Source organism: Patagioenas fasciata, chromosome 12 (genome assembly GCF_037038585.1).
Source record: "Patagioenas fasciata isolate bPatFas1 chromosome 12, bPatFas1.hap1, whole genome shotgun sequence".
NCBI lineage: Eukaryota > Metazoa > Chordata > Aves > Columbiformes > Columbidae > Patagioenas > Patagioenas fasciata.
The window spans coordinates 16797866-16825728 of NC_092531.1; the positions used below are offsets into that span (position 1 = coordinate 16797866).

A 27863-nucleotide genomic window follows, 5' to 3' on the forward strand; every position below is an offset into this window, starting at 1 on the left:
CGGCAGGAGGGACGGACTCATGTTTCCCCAGCCTGAACGCACCCGGGCTTTTTGGCAAGTTGCATTTTGTAATGAGGTTCTTACAGAGCATCAGGTCTCAACTTGAATGTAACAACAAGCATATGTACCCCCAGACTCCATCTTAAGAGAATCGTTGCTGTGGTTTAAATCAGCACCTCAAGACTACCTGAGGAGTATTCTGGATACCTGGAGAGGGGCACAGATGCACTAAACGGGAACACGCTCTGCAAATACGAGAGAGGCTGGAGTACACAGTAAAAGCCAGTATCTTTACTTTAGTGAATGCAGGATACAAATATTTTACAACAACCTCTAGCATTTTTCTTAACCATTTGATAAAAAGTTCACTAGAATATTTATTGTATATTGAAGAAAAAACAACACATTCAGGGAAAAAAATTGAGATTAACTTATTTTTTCTTAAAAGATTCATCTCAAGGATGGCAACAAAGTCCAGCTTGTGCCGCCAAACGGCTTATCATCATTAAACCGTGAACAGCTTCTTTGTGAACTGTTGACTACAAACATTTACCAAATACATAAATCTCTTTTAAAAAAGCCATTTTAAATATAGCAAAGCAGTGTTCTCTTGCACAGCAAAGTGAAGAAAGGTTCTACTAAGATTTAAATGTTTACATTTGTTAAGTCTTTCTTTCACATTCTAATTCAACTTCTTTCCATGATCAATTGTTAGGAGTTATTTTGTTCCTTATTTACTATGTATTTCTTGTGCGCACAATAATTCACAAGTTTCTGATGCGTTAGTGTCCTTCAGTGAAAGGAAAGGCTAAAGCATTTTTCTCTGACAAATCCCTGATAACGTTTATTTTTAAATACCATAGTGAGAGCTGAAGATGGAGAAATGATTTGTCACAACAGCAGATAAAAATCTTAAATCTTTCAGACCAGGATTGGATCCTCTTGCAACTTCATCAGTAATTAAAAAAAAAGTATCTTTTTTTTCTTTAAACCTGTTGAAATATCTGTGCTATGTTGTCTTTTTTTATAAAACATTTTTACAATTCCTAAAAAAAGCATGTTCCAAAGTTAGTTACTAGTTATTAAAAATCAGGATTCCCATTTATTCAACGGCATAAGAGTCTCCCAGCGCCGGGAGGGCGGGGAGATTTGTTCTGCTGAGTCTCTTGGAGGGTTCGGGGCAACATGTGAACAGTCCCATTTGCGATTCTAAGAATCCATCTTTTTGTTTTTTAAATTCATTGGTGCAATTTCAATACAAACTCTAACCCCTTTTTTTCTTTAAGAAAACAGTAATAGTACTGTTTAAAAACCTGCATAGAAATAAAGACTATTGAGATACAGTCAGCAAAGCCATCTTATAAGGCACACAAGAAAATAGACAGTAAATGTGAATGCAGAACTCCCACTCAGATGTACAGCAAAGTTCATATATGTGCATAAATAACGAAAAAAAATCACATAACTTTTCAGAGCAGTAAAAGGTTCTCTGCAGTGGTAAGTGAATTCAGTCACTTTGGAAACACAGTTACCATTAGAATGAGTCTCATTTTCCTCTATGCTTCTGGAAACCAGCAGCTACCTGCAATAAATGGAGAACAATTTCCAAAGGTAAGTGGCTGAACCGAATTGAAACTTGTTTTAAGGTTACCATGACAACAGGAGTGGGTTTTGGAAGCTGAATGTACTGACTTTGTGCTTCAATCCCACATTAAAGCAGCAGCTGCAGGGAGCGCCGTCCCCTGGACTGCCATTGCCCACACTTCTTACTTACAGCATCCAGGGATTTGTATTCTATAATTACAAGGGAAAAAAAAATTAAAGCCCAAGCAAAGATTAAGTAAATATGAGGGATAATTTTAAAGGAGTTTGGGTAACAAGACAGCACTGCAGTTTCTTCCCCAGAACTACCAGCATTAAGATTTCTTTGTATCTACATAATTTGGTTCCCAGTATGGCCAGACACTCCACAGCAGGGACCTGGACAGAGACCAGATCTCACAAGCCAAGACCCCTCCCCAGCGCGGCCACCAGCGGCACCAGTAAACCCAGACGCGGCTTTTCCCCGCCCTGGCTGGGTGAGCAGGCCCGGCTGTCCCCGGCAGAGCAGATGCCCCCGGCACAACACAATCCACGTTCAACAAAACGGGCTCTGGGCAGGTCCAGGACCCGCTGGGCCCCTGGACTCTGCGCGCTGGTTCACGCCCAGCACCGGGAACAGCACGTTTCTCGCCCAGGCTTTATCCCAAACCACTTACCGACTTCAAAAACCTTTTGTGCTCCTCTGATATGTGTTATTTCCCTATCAGGAGAAATTAGGTCAAGTTTTTCCATTTTTTTTAAACTCCTCAGAAGAGGCAGCTTTAAAATGATGCCTTAAAATGTGTTGTAACAGATTTTTTATATTTATGCAGGATGAACTTAACACCGGATTTTTTTTTTTGCCACTTTGCTATTTATATACATATATATAAAATGTATAATGAAGCTTAACCATACAGCACAGAGATTACAATTTAACGGCACACATTCACCACCAGTGAGGGGGACAACCCCTTTATACACCCTCTGAAAAATCTGGATAATAATATTAATAATAATTAAAATCCAAAGAAAGTACAGTATATTTAACAAAATAGTAAATATTAAACAGTGAATACTCTACTTAATAAGGACCTCGCCTTTTTTCAAGTTGGCGTCAATCCACAAAAATATACTTTTTAATCTGGTGAACGTACAATACATAGGTACTTACACCAAAGGTGATAATATATTTAGGATGCTATATACACAAAGAGTTTGGCTCAAATTTAAATTTACATATAAGTGTTCATGGCTTATTTTTCCCCCAAAGGTTCCGCCTGCAAGTTTTTCCTTTTCATCTTTGAAAGCAAAAACTAGAAAGTCAAAATAAGATAAAACTATACTCTACAAAAAAGCTACAACATACAGCTTTGGCTTATATAAATAATTCATAGCAGAATGTGTTCAAAAGTACTGTATATAACTTTATATATAGTCTTCAATTCATTAGGGTATTGTTTTCTTTAATATAAAATATACATGAGCTAAAATCCGTTTCTATATTTTTCAAAGGTATGAACGTAAAAACAAATTTGTCAAACATATTCCAATTATAACTTAATATATTAATTTTATTTTGTTAATGTTCTATTTTCTAGGCTAATATTTTCTGAATATTTCATGCGAGTTCTCTATGTCTCTCTTTCACTCATTAAAAAAATCACTTCTTTGACCCAATACACTATTTTTTTTGCACGTGCAAAACAGGGTTTTTGTTTATTTTATTTTTATAGCATCAGCCCTTCTCCATGCACCCTCTGCAATAGAGACCCATGCCACTTGGGTAATATAAAGGACATTTTATGTACAGTATTGCTTTCTTCTTCCTGCTTTTCTACTGCTCTGCTGCTACAAAGCATTATTTCTTAACTACGAGTAACCATACAGCTTGAATAAAACACACAGGGACGTTACTACAGGCGAGCCCTCTTGGTTCTGCAATCTAGTGTGGTAGGAGTATAATGCGGGTACAACGGTTCTCTGCAAAACAGGTTCTATTATTAAAACGACGAGTCCAGGTAAGTGCCAGACTAGCTCAATACCTACGGGATTGTTCTGTTACGTTTTACCATGGGACATCTGCAGCTATACAAGAAGTTTGTCGTAAGTGCCTGATGATTTTGTGTATGCTACACACACTAGCACATATATATGCATGTGAAGATATATATATGCACGTATGTATATACATATAAATATACTTATTTCATGTCCTTATTTATAAATTTAGATATGTCAGGACAGTTCATTTTGAGAACGCGAAACTGAAGAGGCAACACTGCGAGTTTATGTCACCCACGTGTCCATCCTCATTCGTTTTACCGACGGACTCTCTCTGTCCTCGGAGTTCGGTGGCCTCCCCAGCACCACGGGCGAGTGGAAATCGCTTCTCGGGTCCTCCCGGTCGCTGCCGTCGTAGGAGCTGCTGGAGCTGCTGAGACTGTCGACAGGAGAGCGACCCAGCTCCTGTCGCGACGGCGGTGGCTGCGGCTGCTGCTGCTGCGGTTGTGGCTGCTGCTGCGGGAACCCAGAGGGAGTTACGCGGTCCCGAGGAGGTGAAATTGGTTCAGATTTTATGTTGATGTTTTGGTTGGTGTTAATGGATAAATTTGAACCCTGAGATATCTGGCTGCCAGTACTGGGAAAGAGAAAATGAAAAGGCAGAAATAAGAAAACATGAAAAGGAAAAGTGACGATTCAAGCGTCTGTGCGGCGGTGCAGTCTTGTGGTTCAACACCCTCAAAATAAGTACGTAAATAAATGCAACTTACTGAAGTAAAGAAACAAAGTTGAAGAAAGCATTAATTAAAGGACTGAACACATTTGTACAAGTTAAAACCAAATATTTCCTATATTCATACATTTAAGTTCACCATGCAGGTGATGCCTGTGTCAGAAGCTGGGCCTGCAGGGACACAGCTTGAGCACTGCAGTGACAAAAGGGACAACCACATGAAACAACAATGCTTTTCCAGCCGAGGAGCAAACTTGAAAGGCAACACACCAACACCGGCAGACAAGAAATCAAAATGGTCCCGTGCGCAGATTATTCACCCCGAAGCGGCAGACGCTCCCGAGGGGCAGGGGCAGCGGCACCGTAAGGGCCCGGTTGTACTTACACGAGGGAGCTGAGCGCGGCTGGGCCCAGGTGGTGCTGCTGCCAGGCCGACACCTGCCCCAGGGACAGCATGCCCGGGGAGTTAAACCCCTGCAGCGCCGACAGGTCTGCGCTGGACAACGAGTAATCTGAGAGGGGAAAACAAACAAGAAAGCAGTTTGTAGATTTATTTATATATATACATGTATACATACATAGATCTGTGTGAGAATCTGCGCTACATGCATGCACACAAATAGAAAGGCTTTCTGCCCAAAACAGATGCAAGTGACCCAAAGGAGCTCAAAGGCGAGAACTTGGAAGTCCTTCTGACTTCACAAGGAGCTTAACAGGACATGAGCCTCCAAATGCCAATTTCTTTGCATTCTGCTTTCAGTTCCTATATGTTGCTGTCTCATATAGCTTCTTGTAAACCCACAGGTACAAAATATTTATGCATTTTTAATATAGATAGGTATATGTCTATCTTCCACCAACACAAATATTTGCATTTTTGAAGATTTTAGTCTCCATTCCAAAATGAAACAAAAAGGGAAGAATTCACACGAGCTGTTGGAAAGGAATGGTGTTTCTTGCACTGCACTCACTGAGGATCCCGGCTCTGGCTCAGTTCGCAGAGGGCAGGCAGCAGCTGTGGGATGCGATGCACACACCCCAAACCCTCCCTGGAGCAGCGCTGGCTGCTGGTCCCGCCTGACGAGGGTGACACAGGGGCAGGGATGGGTCCCTGAGGGACAGTGTGACCATGTCACTGCAACTGGGACCTTAGTGACCCCTCTGCCCACCCTATGTCTGCAGTCCTACTGTAACATTCTCCCTCTCCCCACGATAGCTTCACTCGTTAATTTATGTCTGATTAAACTGTCATCTCTGTATCAAATAAACAAAACGAACCTCTTGATTTAGAACAAAAAAATAATTATTTAGAAATCAACTTACATGAATAATAGAAAATACAATATATTCCTAATCAACACCAGTGACTGGCTGCTAGTTTTGGCCTGGCTGTAACGCTGAGACAGTTCTCACTTCATTCACACAGGGGAAGTTATTTTCACTTTATCATTATCACTCACTTTTAAAACAAAGCCACAAACACTCCTCTGCTTTTAATTATTTGGTAGTATGGCTTCTTTAAAATAATTTCTAGTCTCTTGAGAAAACAACAAAATGCTGGCAGCCAAAGTTATTTTATACTGCCAGCAGAGGAACCAAAAATTCTGCTTCAGTAGGGTTTGTGTTTTGGCTTCGGTTTTAATTTATTTCAGTTTTTGGTTGGAAAGTGGGGTTTAGTATTGTCCTAAAATGACAACACCATGATGATTTCTCTCTCTTGAGATAGGCTCGCTTGGACAATGTGCCATTCCCATCCAGCAGCTTGTCTGCCATGGTCATTTCCAGGTGTCCCTTTCCCAGCCGGTGGAAGCAGAGCCCAGTGCCAGCAGGACACTTGTGTCCTTTCTGGAGCAGCAAACCCATCACGGTGAGACCCTTCCCCAGACTGGGGGCCCAGCTGTGCCCCAGCAAGTGACGCTTCTTCAGCTGCTCTTTTGTTTCCTTTCTTCTCAGCTGACAGTTTTATCTGAACTCTAGAAAACCCTCACAATTTCTGCACTGATGCAGAAAGATTTTTCCCAAGCTGACCAATCCGAAGTCCTTTTGCAAGACTAAAATTGAAAAAAAAAACAGCCCTCCAATGAGTAGGAGATGCCCTCAGCCTTCAACGCAGCCAGAGCTGTGGCAACGTGCACATGTGGTGAATGTAAACCCATGAGCTGGTGGTGCTGGTCTGTGCCAGTGGGATTTCTGGAAGAGCAGACCTGAAGATAATGTTCATAGGGATTCCATTTCCATGTATTTTTTCTTTGAAATTATAGCTTTTATGGTAATGGCCAATTAACTCCTGGTACTTCAGACAGAATGTGTCTGATGACCGGGGTTTGAGGAGACACTTTCCCAAAGAATACATACACCACCACACAATGAGCTGCATTACCATTTCCCTAAATCCTCCTCTATCTGCTGGCAGTTAAAAGCAGGACGGCAATTTCTAAATGTGCAAGATGGAAAAGCCGTTCAGACAAATGAGCGTCTTCTACGTGACAGAAAACATTACTGCTGTGACCTCAACAACAAAGTAACCCTTGGAGTTTGTGCCTTTGCAAAATAACTGACCTAAAGCCAGTAATATAATTTATGGCTAGATATGCTCTGTCAAGAGTAAGTTACTATTTAACTGATCTCTGTGGTTTTGGAGTATTTTTTTAAAATGCCTAGACTGTTTTTCCACAAGGAACTCAGTTCTTCTGGCCCTTCCTCCAGCAATCTGCAGAAAGAATATTTCTCCAGCAAAACAAATTATACAGAATAGTAAATTTGTTCAAAACTGATATCCAATGATTTAATTAAGGATCTAAGAGCTGAATCTATCCTTTCCAGCCCTGGAAAAACCTCTATCAATCCAGAAAAACAACTCAGGTATCTAAATTTTATCTTAGTCCTTGAACTGCAAAACTGAAATTACTATTTAAGTGGTGACTACCCTGAGAATACCCAGGTAACAAGCTGGTTTCAACATTAAATTTCTTTTTGCAAATCCCCTGAAAGGCTCTGTGAAATAGAAACAATTTTAAAATGTCTGAAAAACACTGAAGGCTGAAAGCTTTTCACAAATTATTAAATTATCAAATAGGCTGTTTTTTAAAGCCATATCACAGTGACAACAGCACTTGTCGACTGTGCGGGACACCAGTTTCAAAGGTCTTTGCTGCTTCCTGACATTCCGATACATGTCAGGTAGGACTCACTGTGGGTCTTCTGAGCAGGGACCAGAACTATTTGTTTACTTTAAGCAGACATTAAATACAATATATAAGTCATCTTTGTGGCAACTATCAAACAAAGATCTGTATGTCCAACAAATTCATATTTAAGGCTTATAATCCAAAACAAGTCACCAAGCACAATTCTTCACTCTCTCATTGATTGCAACTCCATCTTCTCCTTCATTCCTTTGTACTTTAACCCCGCTCCGGGCAGCGATTATTTGCATAAATGCTCAACAATTTGGTGCTACTGAAGTATAAATATTTACCGTTGCTGATGACTCAATAGTCCCCCTCAAAACACAAACCTCACACATGCTGAGAACTGCCCGGGGGGCAGCACCTCTGGGCAAACCAAGGCAGAAAGTGTTGAAGGGCAATAAATGGCACTTAATGAGCACATTAATACAAAAAAATACAAATACAAAAAGATGTGAGTGGTTTGGCTGGAAGGTGGCTACAAGTCTAAACTCAAAACTGCAGAGTCGGCTTTCGAAGCTAAAAAATGGTGCAGAAAGTGTATGAAATCCCATCTCCTTTGGCAGACGAAAAATCTGAAAGTCTACCAAATGAGACTTAAATCTTAACACTGCCAACACAGCGGCCTCCCATTCAGAAACTCCTGTTTCAACAATTCCAGTGCTTTCATTAGAATGTCTTAACTGGACTTCCATAAAAAGAATGGCTAACTGGGGAATTACTTCCATTGTTCTCCTTTTTGATTTTAACCAATAACTATTTTAACTCTGACTTGTATGGACACTTATCTGCAATGTAGTTTCTCTGCAGGTGCATTTGCAAATTAAACGATGCATCCCAGATCACTGGTAATCAACCTGACACCATCAAGGCTGCAGACTTTCAAGAAAATGACTACAAAAATTCCTTCTCCAGTTACACACAGAGTTTGTAACAAATAGAGAACCGTGAGACTGAAGTCAAAATTAACTCTAGTGGTGTGGAGACAAAGTGGGAGGCACCACATCACAAAATACTTTCTGAACCGGCAAACCAATGATCACATTACCAAATTCCTCACATCCCACCTATCTTGGGTAAAACGTAGCTTTAAGGTCCTTCAGATAATCCAGACTTGCAGTGGTGAAACGGTGAAGACGCCCTCCCACAAGTCCCACCTCACTCTTGATAAAGACTAGGCCCTACCTGGGTTTTGTACATCTGGGCTTTTTATAAATTGAAAGAATCTGATTCCCTTCTGCTGCTGGAACTGAGCGGAGCAGAATGAAAGGGACCGTACGCTCTGGAGTATCAGTTCTTGCTTCAACATGAGGCGTTTCCGTTCTCAGATGAACAGCTCGAATGCCACTGCTGCAAGTAATGTGTTTTATTGTCTGCCTCTGTGCTCAGCTGTGTGCAACCTGACTGAAAGCTGCTTCCTGATCTGAGTCTCAACATTTACACATTCTCCAAGCTAAAGGCTCATTTCTGATGAATAAGAGCCTTCATTTTGAACTGAAGAGGAAAATAAAGCGAAGCGTCACAGAAATGCAAATCTTCTGGGCTTATGAATCACAAAAGCCTCGTACATCTGACAAATGAAGCCACTTATGGCGAACAAAGCTTACCAGTGTTGTAGGCGGTGGGCATGGCCGAGTACACCAGTCCCTGCGGGGGCAAACTGGGAGTCGTCACGGACACCACCGGGGTAGCAAGAGGCTGCGTAGACTGAGAACTACTTATCCTTTGGGTATTCTATAAACGATTAAAAATAACATCACCTTGTGATATCAATTAGAACAATAGGAAAATCAAGTGATTAATATAAAAATAACATTCAATTAAAATGTGTTTCTTTGCTTCATTTTTTAGTTACAAATACATCCTTTTTGTCAGGATAGATCTTCTAAACAAGCCAAAACATTTCAAGACAACCAAAGTGATCTTGGCAAATTGAAATGAAAAATTAACGAAGGCTCACTGGCCCACTTCCCGTGCATGCAGATCTCAACAGTGTTAGACAGAAAAATAAATGCAATTTCTTAGGGATACACACAACAATTCTCAGAAGTTCTTAAGTGATTTAAGAGTTTTTAGTCTTATTTTCAAAAGGGGTTTTAGTACAGATGGTGAGGTGCAGTTCCACCAGAAAAGTCTCCCACTTCCCAGCTGTTTATCCAATTTTCAGCATTTTAGCTGCCAGTTTTGAGGCTGTGCTGACTACACCTGTCCTGAAAGGAACACAGACATCATCTAAATTTATGTTGATAAGACCTCCGTGATAAAATAAACTTGCTGTTCCCATGGTTCCTGAGAAACTGAGAGAGCTCTTGTTATAATACAGATTTGTTTCAAAGCAAATGACATTTGAGTTCACACAGAGCAACTGTGCTTTTTGACAGGAGAAGAAGCTGAACTAGATTGTCTCAGATTATCCATTCTAACTGTTTGCACGACGTGGCTTTGTAGTAAGTCTGTCTTTCCCATACACCGGCATGAACATCTGTAGCAAACATATCACTCAAATTAAGCTCTTGAACCAAATTTGCTATTTATAAAACCTTGTATTAACCCCCGTGGTCAGTACCACCAGACAGCACAGCTGCTGTCCCAGAACATACTGCTCTTCAGGGAGGCAACTTGAAATCTTTCTTCCAAATACGTATTCCAGCACCATCCAGCCATGCCACATACTGTCAAGAACAGGAAATGCCACATTTTTTATTTTTAAAACAACAGACACTTAGTTTTACCTATAGAAGTCTTAGAAATACTACAAGTCTCTACACCCTGTATTTCTACATTCTTAGAGACCTGTTCCCAACTAAGGGAGCTAGATTAGAAACTGCTGAAAATATGTTTTAAAGCAAGGCTCTCTCTTTGCCTGAAAAAATATTCGCCATGAAAAATAGCAGGTTTTCATCTCTTTGGCAGAGTTCCATTTCCCAGCTTTAAAAGACTGAAGCTACTACTACTTTTTCTTTATTTTGGACAGGTACACAAGTATTTCAGTATTTTTTTTTCCTTCCGCTCCGATCCCGAGAGAGTGAGCAGTATTAAAAACGCGTGATTCCCTTTAACATAACAGTGTGAGCAGGTACAGAAACATAGCTCTATTCCATTCTAAGCTGAAATTTGTGAAGATGGATTGAGGGTTATCAATCCTTGGTTACATCTTCCCAATTCAAATAAAAAAGTGTACCACGGATACCCCATTAAAATCAGCTACAGTCTTCCGCTGGCTCCCAGCTCCTGATGTCCGCTTTGTCTGGCCCTGTTGAAAACCCACTTTTGAGCCTCGGCAGAGTTTGGAGGCTCTCTGGCATTTCTCAGCAGATGCACCCGCTGCTTCAGGGCTCCCACGTTTCCAAGCCCTCAGTCGCAGGGAAAGTCCCCGCTGATTTTCTGTGTAATTTATCCCTTTAAATCACTTAACGTACTTCTGAAAATCTCCACTAGAGCAAGTTTATCTGGCATAAAGATATGTTATTAGAGCAGATTTTTGTGTCTGTCAGGAATTGACCTTTTTCCAAAGCTTTGTTGGATGGCAGCCTATAAAGCTGGGATTACTGGATAATGGAAAAGTTAGAGGAGCACACTGGGAAACAATTCAGACCAAAGGATTTCCCCATGGGATTGGTTTCTTCTTATTATTGGAGTGGCTAATACAGGTGGTTTTCTAAGGTAAGTTATTTCTGAATATAATTCCTGAACACCCAGCCACACAAAGACAGGAAGAAATATTTAGATGTGTCTAATATTTGTTGCACTCAGAGATGCAGCCAAAGATTCCTAATAATTTTCAGGAATTTTTAATTTTTTATTTATTTATTTATTTTAACTGGTGCAAATGCCAGCAGTAACAGGAAGAATTAAATATCTTTATTACACACTACACTACTGTTCCTATCAGTGTTTCATACTCAGTGCTCGGTTCCAACCACGCTGAATCCTCGCAGTTGTGATTTGGAACCGCATCAGAAATGGGCATTCCAAGAGACGGAAGGTTGCAGGTGGATCTTCCTATTTCTTTCCCACGTCAGAGGCAGACACAACCGCATTTTCCCGGTGTGAGCTCCTGCTCTGGCACAGGGCTGATGCCACTAGAGGGCCCCGGCTCCACGCAGCACCCAAACCCCCACCCGCCAGTCACTATTTCCCGCTGCAAAGAGCACAGCGATTTTTAACAGGTAGGAATAACCTGAACTGAAGCGCTTCTGTATCATCCCAATTGCAATGCTATTTTGATTAAGTGTTTTTACATTGAACTAAAGCTCTATTCCTTGCACTAGAAACCAGACACTCCTTCTTAAAGCTCAGAGGAACGTGTGTGACAGCTGTTTGTAATAATAAACCTTAAAAACTTGAATACTGTCAAAAATAATTTCCCCTTACTTTTGTAAATCATGGTTAAGCTAAAAAAAAAAATTAAAAAAATCAACCAACAGCATGCATTCATCAAGAAATACATCTAAATGACTACATTCTCCATGCTTTCATGCAATTAGAGCCTCATTAGCAACAGGTCCATGTTCAAAACCAAAGGTGTGTAATATGCGGGCTTCTTTGCGTATCTTCACAATTTTACTCTGATGCAGCATCATCTGCATGGTTTATGCTACAGCAGCTAAACAACTTGCAAATTGCTCTAAAAATAAGCTACAAATGATTTTAGCCTTACGTTATTTTCCAGACAGAATGCCAAATGTTAAAACGTTTTGGAAAAAAAATAGAGAAAAATACAAGTGCCAAGAGTTTCCTTTCAAAAGCAGAATATCTTTCCACTGGAAAAAAGGTAAAATTATTCATTTGCAATTCTCTGTTCCTTTTGGTAAACAGGGAACACCCCTGTGGTTTGATAATCTCACGCAGGATGAAATAATTCTAAACTCCACAACGGTGACCTCACCAGCAATGATGTAATCTCCTTGAAAATAAGAGGAGTAATACGGGGCTTGTGTTACAATCTGAAGAACTTCAGAAGTGAAGCCACTTTCTAAAAATATTCCAGTAATTTAGGGGATGTTAAGTGGTTATTTATATGAGACAGTAAGTATCCTATACACATGGACAGTTACTCTGTAAGGCTCTTTTCCAATGTTCCCTCCAAGAAAAACAATAATATTTTCAGGAAAAATAATACAAGTTTACAAATGGAAAGCACTGGACTTTGGATGTGTTTTCAACTTGAATTGGTCGGGTTTTAAGTTTGATAAAACAAATGTATTTTTGTCTGCTACCAAGGGAACACTGGAATTATTTAAGATATGTAACGAAACTACAGTTAAAAAAAACTGCAGTAAAAGACATTTTCAGCATCTTGCTCTCTCAAACAGCAGCCCAGACTCACCAACTCCAATTCATCCTCCTCCGACTGTACTCAGCAAACAAGAGGGATAACACAGTTACTAAAAATAGCATTGCTTTCAAAAATGAAATAAAAAGTTATGTTTGTGCTTCAGGATTTCTATTTATTTTAATTAATAATGTGAATTTGCCACCTGAGTCTCTAAATAGTACTAATAGGAAGTATAATATTTATGTTTCTGGCTGGATCAATCCAGTAAGCATCCAGGTCAGTAACAAAATGTTTTACACATACAACCACTGTACCATCCCAGAATCTCCACTCTGAAATCTCTTTCCAGCTTCCTCACTCAGAAAGACCAACAAAACCTACACTGCATATTGTGTTGTTTTCAACAACTCAACAGTACACAGGTACTGTGCACTACCCACATCAGGACAACCACATTAGCAAGATCCACTTCTTGTATCGATTTCTAATTGATTTTAAAGTGTCATTTTCTCTTTAAGAATCAGCCAGGGTATTATGTCTTCTACACTTCAGCATTCCTAGAAAAACCTAAAACTCCAAGAAACATTACTCTGAGAATAAGTATAGCTTTTGTTACTTGGGTTAATTCTATATTATTCATCATGAATGGCAGTAACAAATGTGGTATCTTTAAAAAAAATATATTTGTATTGCTTATATCCTGCTCCTCATGCTTATGGTTCATTGTTCCATACACAGGAAACACAGAATGTACACATAGATGTTTAAGATTTCTACATGACAGTGAAAGACTGGGACCAAAGGATCTGGTCCACCAAATTAAAGGAAAAACAGAGTAACTCTTCCTGAAAGACCTGTTCTGGTCTCAATGCTGTGGTTGCCTCACACCTGACATGAAACTTGTGTGCGATTCCAAATGTAGGCTGAACAAACATTGCTGCCAACATGCCAAACCACATATAGTATTGAAATGTACACAAATAGGGACTGAGCCTGATCCTCATTGTTCTCTCATGTCTTCATCAAAGACGTGACGTCCACCATAGGACACACGAGGTTGCATTCCAGCACACCACATCAAACAAGTGTTTCTTCTCAGACCATCGTTACCACAAGCTACATTTTACATCCCACAACCATTACGACCCAGGAAAAACAGGTACAAAATGTGCTTTAGGGCACGTTAATACAGTTCACATCAATAAGATGAGCCATTCCTCCACAGAGTAATGCATTATCCTTTTTAAAACCCACATCCTCCAAAGCAACAAAGTTCTCGGTACCAAGTCTGTGAGATGTCAAATCAAGACAACAAAAACCTAATCTATGTCTCTGGGATTGCGCTCTAACCTCATTTAGGTCAGACTGCTATTTTACCCTTAAAAGAAAAAAAACCCTTACGAATTTAATTTCTCCAAATGTAATAACTTATAACTTAGATTATATTAATGAAATTTCAGAAAACAAACACCTTTCTTTCACTGTAACCTATGGTAAGCACACGAGATAGTTTCTCCCCATGCATGCGGACAAAACATTTTTACAAAACCAGTCCCGGAACAAATGTTTTAACTTACCAATGGTGGCATCATACCCTTGCTGGAGGGTGGGATGACAACACGGAGGTCGGGTTTGCGATTGTTCATTCCAAGATTGCCTCCTCCAGGTGGAGGTGGAGACTTTGTGGGCATGACTTTGCCCAGGCCGTTCCCACCACCAGTAGTTCCAAGTAGACTTGGTGAAGCTCGAGAATTAACAAACCCATTTCCTGAAAGAGGAAAAACAAAGGTACTGTAAGACTGAGGAGAAGCAGCAATGCAAAAATTTGGTGCACATGTATAAATTACCAAATGTTTATTTTGTAAAACTTCCAGTAACAAACTTCTCACAGAGGCGCAGCATTGAATAATCGAACAAACAAAAACCACTTTCACGAGAAGATCAATATGCAAAGGTAATATCACCTCAAGGGCACACCGTGGCAGCTTAAATGCTGAGAAGAGCATGTTGTCAAAGAACTATTTCTACTAACATCTGTTGTGTTTTTTGCCCTTTGAAGTTCCTCCAGGCTGAGCCTGCACAAAAGCGTGTGCTTTTGTACAACCCCAGTTCATCCCCACCCCCCAGGACACAAACCACGCTGAATTGTTGCCTCTGAGAATAAAAATCAGCTCTTAAAAGTCCCAATTTCTAAAATGTATTCTTCAAGTATCTTCAAGATCTGCAGGACTTCAGTATCTATTCTCGATCAAAATTAATTTCAGTCTCAAAACATAGATACTGTCCAATGATTACATTCAGCAACAGTGAGGGGAACAAATCCTTTCCCTTCAAATTCATTCCAAGCTTTAGACACAGTTCTACACATCATTTATGCCCATCGGTTTATTTTATACAGGTCTTCCTCTATCCTACTCCTGGTACTCGTTCTAAGTAGAATTAGACAAGGCAAAGCCTATAGGCCCTGGCTTCTACTGACAAAACCATCAATCATGTTCACTAAACTATATTTATAAGAAAAAAATTAAAGCCACATTCCAATCATTTTATCATATTTATAGCAACAATTTCCAAAACACACACACACCCCTCATTCAGCTGGAAATGAAAAAAATTTTAAAAAGGTTGTTAAGCGAGGGGAATTTCTCAACAGGAAACCCTATGGTTCACACTACAGAACTTGTGTATCTGTGTGAATAAATAAATACAATTCATAGTAATATTATGTTTATACTAACATTCCACTTCTGAAAGTGGCCTTTACAGTCACAATTCAGGTTCAGTCTTCTGTTCTAATAGCCCATAGCGCCGCACCGGCGTGAATTTCGTATTATTGTTCTAATTTGAATAGGCCCCTATGCCCAATCCAATTTTATTACATTAAGTACATATTAATCTAAAAGCAACTAAAATAAGAAAGTTGTCAGTGTCACATTCTACCTTCTTTAGCTAAATTGTTCACGCCTTTAAAAGTCCAACAAGAACGAAGAACGATAATGTGTCCCAGGAACAGCAGGACACCTGATGAAGGTGACTGGTACTGCTAAGGTACGTTACCCGTCTATGTTGGCAATGTAGGTGTGAATTCACCAGGCGTTAATAACAAAGCTCTTGTGCTGATCTGAAGATATTCTACTGAGTCTTATAAAGCTCTTCTGGCTATAAAGCTATTGCTAATTATTTTTTAAAGATTAAAAAAATTGTAAATAGGTAGAACTTATTGGACTTTGCAACCACAGTATTCTTGTTTCACAGGCGGGTGAGCAGCAAATGCACAGCTTTCAAGTCAGGATTTCAAATTCTGGATTTACTTTCTTTGTGGATTTCCTGCTGTGCCAAAAGCCTGACCATACATGGATGATCTGACATGTCCCTTGAGGTTTTCAAGGTTAACAGAGCAAGGAGGAGTTATTATAATTTAGTATTTTCCTGAAGCATCTATATGGGAGGTAAGGGAATATGTTCTATGAGAATTCTACCATTTAACTCAGAAGTTATGGGGGAAGAAGGAACATAGCAGAAAGAATAAAAAGCTTTTTATGTCAGCGTTCTTCCTCCTGTATTAAAAACCACAGCAAAAACTCATTTCATGATTAAAGCATCTACATTCCTCAGCAGAAAACAGCAGAATTTATTGGGATGCTTCTAGGTTCGTGATAAAAATTAGTTAAAGCGGTTGAAAAGTCGGGCTGGAGCTGAGCATAAGTACTGGAGATAAATATGCTCCTGACTGGTAGGAGAAAACCAGCCGCAGCCACAGGAAAAAACAACCAAACAACAAAAAAAAAGAAATTAAGTTCTGTGCCACCCCTGAGGTTCCAAACCAGTGAGACAGTTTCCACAGAATCATAGTTTTGTTAAAAAGTTATGCATCAATACCTATCCATTATAAATGAGTGTAAGCATTAGTTATAGACAGCCTACATAGCATCAGATCACAAGAAAAATCTTGTACAATACACAAAGTAAAAATAAGTGGATTGGGAAACAGATACAAGGGAGGAAAAACTGTTAGAAAAGAACATAATTTTCACTAAACTATATCTAAAAAAATGTTACAGGTTCTTCCATTTTCAGCAAAAATGCCAGAACATTTAAGTAACTTGGTGTCATAAAAAAAGTGAAGTCTGGGCTCCAATAATAAATAACATTTTATTACTCACTGGGCTGTCAGTGTTACCTTTCATAAGCCAAAGCTGTGGTGTTCTGAGTTGAATTTAAACTTCAGAATAATAACACTGTGTATAAACAATGAAGCTCTGTACAGCATTTTAGTCTATCCTATGGTACGATTTCCTGTCCTCTGTTTTCAAGTATTTCGGTAGCTCGTGTGTTAAATCTGGACAGTGTCTTTCTTCCACACCCAATACAGTCATTTCCTGCAGCCCTCACTACAAGGCTCTGCCAGTCCTTCCGAAACATTTCATGCTTTTCGTGGTGCTGTCAAAAACAACAAAGTCCTCGCCATTGCATTCCCTGCGCAGTATCATGCAGCAGCAGGGCAGAGCCAAAGCATTTCTCCTGACAAAAGGCTGAGCACTTCTTAAAATGAGCGTTTCGAAAAAATGTAGTAAGGATGTGAGAAACAAAAGTGCTGTGTGTAATACTACAGATATAAATCAAATAGCAACCCTTTGCTACAAATAGCAAGCACTGAACATTTAACAAACACTGAAGCATATTTATTGATTATTTGAAGGATCATACGCCAGGGCTGCAATAAGACTGTAGAATATTCATTTTTAATATGAAACAGCCTTTTTTCCTGTTAAGAGTCTAATAGGAAAATCAAATTACAAGTTAAAGAGTGAAAGGATAACTAAAAGCATGGTATTTCTTACATTAAGGTCAGGAGCCACAGAAAGATGATGATGACAGCATGATGCAACTGTATGGCACTTTGCCAAACAGAGGCCTTAATAACCCCATTAATTCTGCTTACTGTTGTCTCCGTTTTGGCTGGGATAGAGTTAATTTTCTTCCCAGTGGCTGGTATAGTGCTGTGTTTTGTGTTGATGGGAATAATGCTGATACCAGAGGGATGTTTCAGTTACTGCTGAGCAGGGCGTACACAGAGTCAAGGGTTTTTCTGCTCCTCACAGCACCCACAGCCTGGGCTGGGGGGACAGGAGCTGGGAGGGAACAGAGCTGGGACAGCTGATCCAGCTCACCCAAGGGACATCCCTGCCACATGGGTGGGGTCTGCTCAGCACAGAAAGCTGGCGGAAGAAGGAAGAGCTGGGGAGACATTCAGATGGTGTTCTCCTTCCAAGTACCTGTTACACATGCAGGAGTCTGGCTTTGCTGACGGCCGAACACCTGCCTGCCGTGGGAGCGGTGAATGAATTTCTCGTGTTGCTTTGCTTGCATGCGCAGCTTTTGCTTTAGTTATTAAATCATCTTTATCTCAACCCATGAGTTCTCTCACTTCTACCCTTCAGATTCCGTCCCACATGCCACTGTGGGAGAGGGGTGAGTGAGCGGCTGTGTGGTACTTAGTTGCTGTCTCGGGTTAAACCACAACAACTATTTTGGATAAGACAGAAATTGTATCTACCCCACCCACTACAGATCTTTCCCAAAGACAATTATTTTATGCTTAAAACCACTATCAAACTGAAAAATGGAAACAGAATACAAAATCCTGCCTAAGTATAAAATAAGTCTACTGTTTTTACTTCCATTGGAAGAGTTTTATTTAACTCTAATTCTTTAAAACAGAATATGATAGCATTTTCAAAACACTTCTTTGGAAAACAGACACCAATGCAAAGATGATAAGCCCTCAATCATATGAATCATAATTTAATTAGATTTTATGATAACAAACTCTGCCAATGTACATTAGCCTACTTCTTTAGTCAGAAAATGTTTACTTTGGAAATAACTTTTTTCTGAAGCTAAATATTAAAACACACCCATTTCAACAACGGTATATCCTGCCTTCAGAAACGTAGTACAGCTTAATCTCATTTATTGTCCTGCAGCCCAGGACATAACTATCAATTACATGAGCCAGACCCATATTTCACTATATAAATCACATCAGCTGAAACAATGAGCACATGTGGCTGGAAAGTACTCTATGTACTTATTACTACTCAAGGAATAAATTACAGTCATTGATGCCATTAATCTTTTTTTGTGGTTCACCTTTGGAAAAACTGAGCAGTTATGCGCAGTTTTGGAAAATAATTGCAGGCATGCAGCTACGCAATATAAGATTAAGCAAAACCAAGAACAATAGTAAATAAATATTTATGCGTTCAATGACATCATACAACCCAATAAATGTCACATAATTAGAAATAAAGTGAAAACTTTGTTTGCAATAAGCCATTGATTCACTATGCATCTAGAAGGACAGATAAAAATCTACTTAAGAAAAACATTTACATAGAGGACCTTGGTGGGGGGAACCAAACATACTGCAAGTAAATAACACAACAACGTTTTTATGTGCATTAGCTGTTCAATCTTTTTTTTTTTTTTCTGAGTACGACAGCTTTTAGTGCAAATTAGGGAGAAGAAAAACCTCCAGCATATGCAGTTCATACCATTTTCAGCTTTGCACAGAAATCACTGTTGTTTCAACCATTACTTCAAAAAGCCTGAATTCTCTGCTGGTTTTGGAAAGATTTTACTATAGAATCTCGAGGAAGCTGAAATAAATATATTTCCACTGAACTTTACAAATCAATACTTCAGGTAATATTACGATTAGAATTAAAGTATTCCTCTGAGAGTAATGTAAGATTTTGCAATCTGTCTAACATGTAAGATTTATACTTCTAAGGCAGTACTTTAGATACTAAAACACAGCAAAGAGAAATACACATGACTAAGTGTCAAGGGAACACTTACTCATGTTACAAAACTAAAAAAAACCCTCATTCCCCAGGTTGCTGGAATTTTTTTTCTCCTAAAGCTACATAAAGGAGAGACCATTTTCAAGGATATTTAGAATTTCAATGGGCCTTCTTCAAGACAGGAGCTATTATTCAGAATGCAGCTGCACACCTAAAGCAAAGGCATAGTGGTTTTGTATCTAAACATTATTCAACCTTGTGCAAAACACTAGCAAGCAGTGGCAATCGAATGCCTTTTTAGGTCTTTTGTCAACTAAACAGCTTACAGTTAATGAAATCCAAGTTCCACTTTCTGAACTTGTTCATTTCTATGTATGTGTACAAAGCCAATGTAAAGAAAGGTAAAGAACAAACCACAGAAGTGATATGTTTGGAACATCTGGGGATGTGTGTTGCGGTAGCCTGGGCAAGGTGACATCATATATGGCGAGACTTCACACAAACAGACACGCTGCAATACTTTAATCCAGCTAGGAGATCAATGATTTGTTATACATGTGGCAAATTCTAACCAGAATCGTCTTGCAGCTCTTAGTAAATCAGTAATTTTGGTAAGATAATGAACACAGTTAACACATGAAATTTCAAGTAAAATCTAAGGGTATTTCAGGGACTGAATAGACCAAATATGGATAGGTGGTTTCCAAGGAGATCTTGCTACAATAAAAAAAAACACACCTCAAATCCTTCCTTTTATCAGCATATTTTTCATGCTGATTTCAGCCAGTCATTTCTTGTGAGCTCATCTAATCAGAGGATGATTGATGGATGGATGAAACTTTGTTAAGTGCTGAAAACATCTAGCAAAGGGTTCAGCTTGCACCCTGTGAAACAGCTGGAGTGCAGGCCAGTTCCAGTTCTGCTTTTTCCTTGAGGAGAACTGGGAAGCTGTAAGAACAAATAAGCTGCTCTCAGTGTTCTTCAGGGATCCTTCAACTTCTCCCTTGGAGAAGGGTGAAGCACCACTATTGTATTGATCTATGCAATCTGTAAGATCAGAGCAAGGCAAAACATTATGCCAGCAATATTGACATTACAGAGCAAGGCCTTTGTCCACTGCACTTAGTATCAATTGAACACACATTCTTAAGTCAAACCCCCTTCAATACCAGCTAGGAAGTGAGGAGCTCTGTCTAGTAGCAGACTGTTCGTGACAGATACTGCCTGTTGCACTGAAAAGCCAGTACAGCAGATCAGAAATATCAGCAGTAACACAGAACCTTAAGGAGGAATATGCTCAAGGTTTACAGCTGCTTTCCTATGGTGGTCGCCTAGAAGTGCCAAGATTTTAGCTGATGCAGATGATACAGGTTGGTGAGTTTGAGAGTAGGGGTGGAAGGAGAAGTCAGTCAGTTTTCTTAAGGAAGAAGCTGATAGCATCAATCCAGTTTCAGCACAATTGCTGCAAGAGCTATGTTTTTTTTCTGGATTTAGTTGGATACTTCTTGTTGGAGTGTCTCTCATTTAATAAACAAACCAACATGAATACAAAGGTATACACAGAAAGCTGTTTTCTTATTGAAGCCTTCTGGTGTACTCTGAAGAATTGCAGCTTATTAGTCACTTGACTCAGACTTGTGAAAGACCAACTGAAAGGTTCTTTTATCCTCAGACAGGCAGAAAGAGCTCTCCCAACCAGCCAAGCCCTCGAGACAAAGGGAACCATTCACAGGTGTGGCCTTTGACAGTCCTCTGTCTTGATCCCTCTCTGGCAAGGGACAAGCAGTTTACAGGTACGTGCAAGCTGTCAACTGCACCTCTGCATAATCCGTCCTGAGGCCAGGATAAAAGATCACACAAGATCTAGACTGGCCCTTAACAGAGACTGAAGAGCTCACAAGACACAGTTTTTCAAAGGTGGTGTATCCTTCAGCTCTATTCCAAAGAAATTCAATATTCCTAGAGTTACTTCACATTCTCAGGACCTGAAGCTTAGTGAGGACACTAGAGAAGATACAGCTCTTGAAGAAAGAGGAGAAATTCAGTACTCAAGAAGACTAGATCTTTGTTATCCATTCTCCTCATGATCAAACTGTAAGAGGAAAGATAATTTCCCAGAATATTAACTGGGTCCATAATCTGCATTACTGACCAGAAGGGCTATTTTACTGATAAAGAAATGTACAGACATAATATTGTGTCCTTTTGAGATCTTAAAGAGCCACCACTTCCAACAACGCCTTCAAAATCACCTCAGACTGGGAAGAACTTACAGAATTCATTATTACAAAATAAATATGTTTTTTAGAGTAATGACAGCTGTCTGAAGTAAGCTCTCGGTATTATACAATTATCACAAAATTTTCTGTTCTAGACATAAAAAGCCACTTAGCAATCTTTGCTACAACACAGATATTTTTACTCAAAGATATTTTCCAAAGAAAACCTGTTAAGTTGGCAGATTGACTGCTACAGCAAATCATATCTATTCCAATCAAGCTACACAGGACTTGAGAAAAAGACTCATGTGAACCAAATATGAGCCACTTTATGCAACATCTTTGTTTGAACTGGGTCTCAACAAAAAACGGTGAAATTTACTTACTTTTTACTCAGAGATAGAAGCATATATGTATCTTTCAATTAATTGAGAACAAAATCTCAAGTGCTCAAAACTTCATAATGTCGAGTGAGACTTGGGTTTTTCCTTTGTCTAGAAGAGAGTATCTGGGAATATGGCTATGCCAGGACTCCAGTTTTTTTTATCTTTGACATCTCTCCTATAAATTGAGAGCTCCAAACCTGGCACATGACCTTTCACAGCTATGTCTGTAGAATTGCCCTTTCCTGGGAAGTTTGAAAGAATATATTGAAAGCTAAAAGAAAACATTTTTTTTGAAGTGAATTCTACAACAAATGTAGCAAGAAACTAAAATCATTGTTGTCTGCAGACATAATTAACTTGATACACACACACTTAACTGCAGCTCTAAAGCTGAAATTGACAAGCCAACAGATTTACTCCATCTCAACATGGTTTCTTGCTTTTGGTTGCATTTGAGACCGTTACCACTGCGCATCTGACAGCACTTTAAGAAAAAGCCATGTCATATCCCAGCAGAAAGTGGAGCTCTGACAGGGTACTCTGTGGTTCAGCATTCTGGTGTTTACCAGCTAGTGAGTTTTGCTAGAGGGAGATGTTCTGCTGTTCTTGTACAGCCACAACTCTTACTTGTATGCAAGACCCTTCTACAAATGAGTGGGTATATGTAGAACATTTTGGGTGCGATGTTCTGGAAAGTAAGAGATAAGTGATGCATTTTGACTTTTCACATAAACTATTAATAAATGCAAGAAGGAAAACATTTTACTGCATTAAATATGTTCACCAAGCTGCTGTAACTGGGTATTTCTACAGTTTCATATTCTATAGCAAGTGCTGCAAACAACTGTTTTATTTGCTTAGTGAAAGGAGGAGTCTTAAATCTGAGGCTGCTGTTACCAAAGCCTGATTTTGGAAGAGGCCTGAAATGGCCTGATAATAAACTTTAGTCTGACTTCAGAAATACTATGGAAATCAACATCTGACCTCCAGAGTTTCTAAAAATAGCCATCTTTTTTCAACGGAGGAAGTTTTCTCCATTTAAAATCTTGCTTACCTGATGGAAACCACACTTTAATATTTCATATCTTTGCTGCACATAGCCAAAGAACATATAAAGAGTGGAAAGTCAATCCTGTGCTTTCAGCCTTGTAGTTGCAGCATTTTGTATTTATAAATTCAATTGCCTGACTTTTTATCTTCAGAAACTTTTCCCCACTTGCCACACTAAGTAGCCAGTGGGCAAATACTGAGAGGTCAACAGTTGCTTCTCTGAGTCCTTGCTATGAACACATACCAAGGAGAGTTACTTGTATTTCCAAAATTGACCTTTGGTCACCAAGACATCTCCAGGCATGGGAGGAACATGAAGGAAGTGGGTGAACTGTCATTTATTTTGTCTTTCTGTGGCGTGATAAATTTCAATGGCTGCCTGACCTCGATCAGAGTACTAGATGTTGTTTAGAGGAGACAAAATATTATTTAAATGAAAAAGTGCTATCATATCTTTTTATTGGAGACCAAAAGCACTGTGAATTTGATTTTTGCCAAGATCTCTGATTTGTTTTTGAAAGAAATTCTGATCATCTTCCAAAATTAGGACAGAATCTAGCTATCAGCTTCCAAGATTTATTGCTTTCTTTGTACAACTGCTAGAAAACAATTAGCAAGATACACATGGCAATACAAACAATACAGTCTGTATTTTCTTCATTTTGACTGGCACCAGAACCAGTACCAAACATCCAGGTATTGTGAAAACTAAAGTTGAGAACGCAGATGATTTGTCTTTACTGTAATAGTTTAGTAAGCGCAGTAAATTTCATACAAGGAAATTTAGCAAACATAAAATCTCTTCAGAGTGCTATAATTATACTGGTAGAAAAAAACACAAAAGCAAGAGCAGCATGCTACTACTGAAAACCACTAAAATAAAAAATGCAAATATTACTGAAGTGAAAAGCGCAAGGCAGCAAAAAGTTAAATGCTTGATAAGAAATTACAAGACTTGACAGTTTCAAGGCAACTAAGAAAATGGTGACCTTTGTTCTTCCACAGCCACTTGTTCAAATGAGGTCAAAATAAAAAACTGCTTCTGAATAACTGAAATTAAAACCACAATACTATTTTTCAACAAAGACATGATACCACACTTACCAACTGGACTGGTACCAGCTCCATTTGGCACTGTGAGGTCAGTTGTTCCCAGCATTCCACCTAATAAAAATAAACCAGAGCATTAAACTGACTTGCTCTCATTACAGTGTTGTCTCATTTTGTACTTCAAAACTTAAAGCATTAAAAAAAAAAAAAAAAGGAAAATGCATCAATACCATTGAGGACTTGTTACCTGCTTTTTATCGTTTTTGAGTTTTACAAAATTAAAGGAGGGTATAAAAGGAAAGCACAATGGTACTGAAATCTTACCTGCATTGCCAGTACTGGGCGGTCTCTGCGGGGCCCCCGGGGATACGTTGCGATGCAGGGTGGTCTGCGGTGGGGAGAGCATGGTCGTGTCCGTTAGCGATGAACTGGCTGCCAGGGATGGAGACACGAGGGAACTCCCTGGGTTACTGTAGGTTAAAGTGTTGGGGTTGGACACTGGAACCGTAACCGACATGGAGAAGTTCTGAGCAGGCAAGCCAGGCTGGAGGAAAGAAAATGAGGGACACACACAAGATAACAACATTAGCGCTAACTATGCTTGCAGAAAGAGCACATTATAAAAATACACATTAAAGTTTGCCAAGAATTATTCAAGTTTTTTAAAAAAAAGTTAATTATGTTAGTTTTTAAACTCTATTAAGCATACAATTTTAAAACATCCATTTGTTGTAGCATATGGTGTTAAACTTATACATCATGTAAATACAGTTCCAAATGAATTACTCATAAATACCTAAAACACCGAAAGCTCAAATACAAAAAATTGAAGATATTCATATGAATATGCAAGCTCAGAAATACAAGATTTACTAGTTAATTTGGATTATTACAAAGCAACAAGCTGAACACATCTACAAATCAATGAACTGTTGCACCTTCAAAATGTAAGCATAAACATGCACATTACATAGTCAGTTATTACACAAAGAAGAAAGTTAGTAATAACATTTTCTACTGATAACCTTGTCAAAATATTGCTACTAATCTCTCAAACTTTTTCAAATTACAAGAAGTACACAAATCTTTAGAAAGTCAGTAAGTTCAGCAATCTGAATTTAAACATTTCAATTGTCATTATTCTGAGCAGTGTTCCACAAAACCATGCTAGAATAGCACTCTGTGTTTCTTTTTTTCCTAGTCTCATTCTTTAAAATTCTAATTTTTACAGTATTATATAAAAGGCAACTACTTTTCTGAAGTATATACGTTTGTTATTCAACAAGTATTTGAATCAAAAGCTTAGATGCCTGCCCATCTATGGTACTCATTTGGTTCTGACTAACTTCTTTGGCCTTTGTCTCATTCCTTTCCTTTGACAGTGACGAGCCTCTGAAACAAAAGGGACTATTTTCTTTCACAGCTCTCATAATTACTGGAAACAAAACCATGACAAGTACAATTTAAGGGTAAAAGCTGGGTAGTATTTATTGAGAGAACAGAGAGATAATAGCTTTGGTTTAGAGGTCAAATACAGATGACAAACATTCATGACCTAGCAAGTATACTTAAAAATATGCACTTTTGTCATATGCAGCCTAAAATTTGCTTAGAATGATACTTCTGTACAAAAGTTTTGCCAATGTTATAAATATAACTATACTAATAAAAAGAGCAGAATACATTTCCTATAAGAAATATCTCTTACTAGGGAGAGCCAATGACAGTGTCCCTACTGAGGCATTCTAAGAATAATTGTCAATTTTTGGCATAGATGGAAGGAAAAAGTAATGAAGTGCAGCGACGTAATGCTAGCAAATCATTCACAGTATCTAACTAATGACAAGCTGTACTGATATTTGTTTTCACAAGAAACTACTTCAAGAAACTCTTCAATATCTACAAAACAAAACAAAAAAAAAAAACCACGTTTTTAAACAGCATGCTGTCAAGTAACTCAAACTAAACTTGAAATACCCGAAAGTATGCTTTAAACAATGCTAGAAGCTAACAGATGGAACATTTTTTCTATAGGTTTCTCAACACAGAACTAATAAATGACAGCTTCCCCTCACACCTTACAGTAATGGCTGCCTCTGCCCATCTACGGCACTCGTGGTTCTGAGTGAATTCTTCGCGCTTTGCCTCATCCCTGACAAAAGAAACTTCTTACACAGACCCATAAATACTGGAAACAGAACCGTAACTGGTCCAATTTAAACTACAAACCCAGAACTATAGAGCTAAAAAATAATGTTGCCTTTTCCATGTTCAGATGTCTACACAGACAATTTAGGCTGTTCTTGAAGACCACAGAGAATCGAGGGAGAGCAATTCAGGTGTAACACCCTGCGAGGTGAGGCCTGAAGGTGTCTCAACACACAGTGTTCACAAAAGCTTCAAAACAAAGCAAGAACAAAAGATACTGACTTCATTCAAGTATAGAGAACTTGCTAAAAGCGATGCCAGTGTCATGACTGTCAGTTTTGCTGTCAAGTCCCCAGATCTGGCCTTATTGCTCTGAACAATGAAATAATTTCTAGTATCAGTGAGTCATCTGGGGACACTGCTCAATTGCCCCAGGGTCTGTGCCAATTAACTTAGCTAGTCCATTTACTTTAATTGCTACAAGATTTGCAATGTTAAAAAATTCAAAGGCTGTGGCAGAGCCCTGTATGAGTTTTCTCAGAAAATCCTTCCCCCTGTAATATCAACACTAATTGGGTTTTGTAGATGAGAAGTAAAGTTTAGGCTGCTGTTAGCCCCAAACTTCTTGAGTTCTGAAGCCCAGTGACTTATGGTTGCAAAGGGGTTTGGCACCTGGGAGAAAATTTTCAAAGATCTTTTAATGTCTAAGGAAGTATCTGTTAGAATTTCAACAGCAGTAAGACACCAATCTTTTCAGGCTCCCATTGTGCACCAGTCTTTATCTTTAAACATCTAAATACCTTCCTACATCCAGTCTTGAGCAAAACAGATTCCACTGATTTGATAACAAAATTAATCCAATTATATTTGCCTGCTTGTAACACATTGTAAAATCTTGATCAACAGGCAGATAAAGAGCTACAAGATGTAAATTAACTGTCCTACATCCCAAAACAAAATCTATTTTTATAAAAATATTTTAGGTAGGATTAGGCAATGCAGCAAGGCTCCTGAAATTTAGAAATGTTACCCCATGTTCGCAAGGTATGAAAAACTGTGAGTGCAAAAGAGACGCTAGAAATACATCTTCTTATTCTTTAAGATAAATTTTATTTTAAAAAGATCAAGTATCAGCATCTCATTTTTCCTCAAAAACACATATTCCCTTCTCAAACCATTATGTCCTCTTGTCTTTGCAGTGATTTTCCATGGTAAGCAAACGCCATGAAAATTCTCATGCATGTAATAGAAGCACAAACCATACTTTAGTACTCACTGCGATTTTATGATTCCGCATCATATTATCAAACTCTTCATTAATTTTTTTATATTTTTCTTCTGTATGTGGCGTGAGCACATATGAAGTGTCAGGGTCCGGGCTGTCGCACCCTCTGTGTTCCTTCTTGTTCAGAGCCTA

At 38.9% G+C, this 27863-nt stretch overlaps 1 protein-coding gene across 11 annotated transcripts in view; it reads right to left on the reverse strand.

Moving 5' to 3' along the window:
* Window positions 1-269: 269 nt before the first annotated feature.
* MEF2A (myocyte enhancer factor 2A) overlaps window positions 270-27863 on the reverse strand; it is an 84266-nt gene continuing 56672 nt past the window's right edge. For 7 of the 11 annotated variants that reach the window (XM_071813992.1, XM_065847282.2, XM_065847281.2 and 4 more), the window contains 8 exons: window positions 27723-27860; window positions 24623-24842; window positions 24353-24412; window positions 14362-14552; window positions 12836-12859; window positions 9114-9240; window positions 4704-4830; window positions 270-4222 (listed from right to left, as the gene is read on the reverse strand). In XM_071813992.1, the coding sequence (XP_071670093.1) occupies window positions 3871-4222; window positions 4704-4830; window positions 9114-9240; window positions 12836-12859; window positions 14362-14552; window positions 24353-24412; window positions 24623-24842; window positions 27723-27860 (1239 nt within the window). In that variant the 3' untranslated portion in view covers window positions 270-3870. The remainder of the gene's footprint in view (window positions 4223-4703; window positions 4831-9113; window positions 9241-12835; window positions 12860-14361; window positions 14553-24352; window positions 24413-24622; window positions 24843-27722; window positions 27861-27863) is intronic. The other 4 variants (XM_065847284.2, XM_065847289.2, XM_065847286.2 and 1 more) reach the window with 3 other exon arrangements.